We start from the raw sequence: 2,935 nt of genomic DNA on the forward strand, positions 1-2,935 counted from the left end.
AAAAAATTCACTCCATCCAAGATACCTAAAAAGGAATTAATTTTATATTTGAGATGCAACATGACATATCTGCCTCAATCTGGATATCTGGGACATCTGTGTATAACTTGAGATCTTGGAAACATCTAGTGCTGTCAAATCTGTTTTTGCAAATAGAAAACTTGGATGTTTTTTTTGAAGGCAGACAAGATTCCTCAGATTATTAGGGATTCAGGTGTTTGATGGCCTGTCAGAGTACAGCTCGTTTTTTCCCATTTCCATCAGCATTTACGGGAACTGACTGCATGTGCGGACATGAACAGACATTTGGGAACTCAATACTATTGTATCATGAAGGATGCAGGGAGTGTGAGTGTGTGTGTGTGTGTGTGTATGTGCATGCCTAAAAGTTTCAGAAAGAGATAAAAACTCGAGAATAAAAACAGTAAACTTCCTCTAAAATGCCCTTCTGAGTGTTTACACTTACATATACACTACCTTTCAAAAGTTTATGGTCACTAAAATGTATCAATGTTTAATAATGTTATTAGTACAATTTAAAATAACTGTTAAATAGAACAGCATTTATTGGAAATAGAAATCAGAACAGAAATTTTTTAACATTCTACATGTTTTTACTGTCACTGTTGATCAATTTAATAAATAATCATTGAAATTAAGCATGATTTTTTCCCCCAAATAAATAAATAAATAGTCTTTTTTATTTTAGAAATCCCGCAACTGCAAGTTACATTATAAAATAGTGTAACAAATAAAATAATAATTCCAATGAATATGTTCAGTGAACATTTGCTTTATATTAACTATTAATAATCTAAATATAAAAAGTGAAAAAGTAAAGAGTAAAATATGCATATAAAATTTGTGATTTGTGATTAATATAAAGTACAACATAAGTATAAACCCAATGTAATGACACCAACTAGTAAAGAGTAAAGTAAAGAAAATATTCCACCTCCCAATCTAATCTAATTATAGTGTGCATCAGCTTGACGTCACATAAAGCTCTTGTATCTTGAACTTCAGAAAATGTGAAATAGAGTGCACATACAGATACGGACAACTTACATGAAACCGTAACAACCATGGTAAATGTACAGCATCTTTATAATATACACAAAGCTATGTATTGGAGCCATACAGGCCTAAACCAGATTAGTAAATGACCACAGTTTTGCTGTCAAATTCTTGTAAATTGCTTTACAGGTCTATTCGCAATCAAGTATGGGTTCATGTTGGGCTGAATCTCTACTTGATGTACAAGACTGATTTTGTTTAAAGATTGTTAGTCAAAAAACACTGTAGTCAGACATCTAGAGCATTACAGCGCCCTCTACTGCTATTAGGCAGATTCATTTACTGTGGTCATGAGACTCTAAACCAGTAGGGTTAATGTAAGTGTGGAGACGTCCACTAATATATCAAGTTTTACATATGCCAACAAAGAAATATTCAAAATCATGACCAACAATTCAAGAATAGAATTGAATCAATAATAGCTGTTCATAACGAGTGGAGCAAAATTTGTGCAAAGTGTGGACTGACCTTAGTTGGCCTTTGAGCTCGGTGAATCGTGGTCGTTTGCTGGGGTCGTATGCCCAGCACTTGGTCATCAGGCTGTAGAGGGTTGGTGGGCAGTTGGGTGGCATCGCCAGACGCTCGCCGTTCTCAATCCGGCCTATCACATCGTTATTCTTTACGCCTTGAAACGGCTTCACTCCATACATTAGTATCTCCCACATACACACCCCTGAAACAAGTGAGGTTAGATACACATGAAGACAACTGCAAGATTCCACCTCTAATGACTCAACTTTAGCACTAATTAAAGGTGGCTATAAAACAAGAGCTGTCACTTCCTGATCGACACTATTCATTAAACTGTCGCTACACACACAGAATGGAAAAATCCAATTCTACTCTGCAAAATGCTCTCTTTACACACATTTTAGAAATGTCCCAAATGCACTGCATGCATAATGCTAATGCTAACTTTTCATTGTCTGAACATGCAAAAGAGACTGAGTTTCTCTGTTTCTAACAGGAATTCATCGAAGTAAAACACACACTCACTTACCAAACATCCACACGTCGCTGGCTGAGGTAAAACGTCTGAAGTTTATTGACTCTGGCGCCATCCATTTAATAGGTAGTTTTCCTTTAGAGGCTGTGAAGAGAGAGAGAAAGAGACAATGAGAGTGAACGAAAATGAGTAGAGGTCTGTACATTCAGTCAGGTGTAAAGACTCATTCACACCAAGAAAGATAACGATAATTAAAACTATTTTAGCATTCACACAAGCGGATGATAACACTCTTTTTATTATGGTTTGTGAACATAATTGTTGCACAATTTAAAGTAGGAAAGAACTTTGATATGCTGTCAATGCTTTTGCTGTTCATCAGTTGGAACAAAAAATAAAAAATGCCTCAAAGTAACTCAATATCATCCAATTAATTTAATTTTCATATTTAATTTACTATATTATATTGAATGTTTCACATTCAGAAGCAATAATGTTTTTGTGTTGGCTTTCTGATCTGTACTAAAGAGGGTACATTAATACCTTTATAATAAGAGCTGTCCTCCATGTATCTAGACAAACCAAAGTCTCCCAGCTTCACACAGTCCACTGAGGACACCAGAACATTCCGTGCCGCAATGTCCCTAAAAAAAGAGAGACTTTACTTTAGAATGTGCTGAGTAGACATCTATAAGAGCTGTTCTTTCTACCTTATTTCCATAATAAATATGCACGCAGAAATGCTACTAGATGGGGATCCTGTCTGCAGAAACGTTCAACAGGAAACGGGTGCTGTTCATTATCAATTATGATGGCCTGCACGACGTGGACACTTACCTGTGTACAAAGCGTTTACTCTCCAGGTATGCAAGAGCTGTGCTGAGCTGGTAAGAAAACAGGATGAGTGATGCT

At 35.9% G+C, this 2,935-nt stretch overlaps 1 protein-coding gene across 1 annotated transcript; it reads right to left on the bottom strand.

Moving 5' to 3' along the window:
- Positions 1–1,541: 1,541 nt before the first annotated feature.
- On the bottom strand, positions 1,542–2,929 carry LOC107736768 (focal adhesion kinase 1-like; the record flags this gene model as incomplete). The annotated part of the gene is made up of 4 exons (XM_016548125.1): positions 2,861–2,929; positions 2,567–2,667; positions 2,078–2,167; positions 1,542–1,750 (listed from the first exon to the last, which is right to left on the bottom strand). Coding segments are annotated over exons 2-4 (324 nt in total), but the record flags the coding sequence as incomplete, so codon positions are not given.
- Between the last annotated feature and the right edge of the window lie 6 nt (positions 2,930–2,935).

The sequence above is a fragment of the Sinocyclocheilus rhinocerous genome, unplaced genomic scaffold (genome assembly GCF_001515625.1).
Source record: "Sinocyclocheilus rhinocerous isolate Xijiao unplaced genomic scaffold, SAMN03320098_v1.1 C36968591, whole genome shotgun sequence".
Taxonomy (NCBI): Eukaryota; Metazoa; Chordata; class Actinopteri; order Cypriniformes; family Cyprinidae; genus Sinocyclocheilus; species Sinocyclocheilus rhinocerous.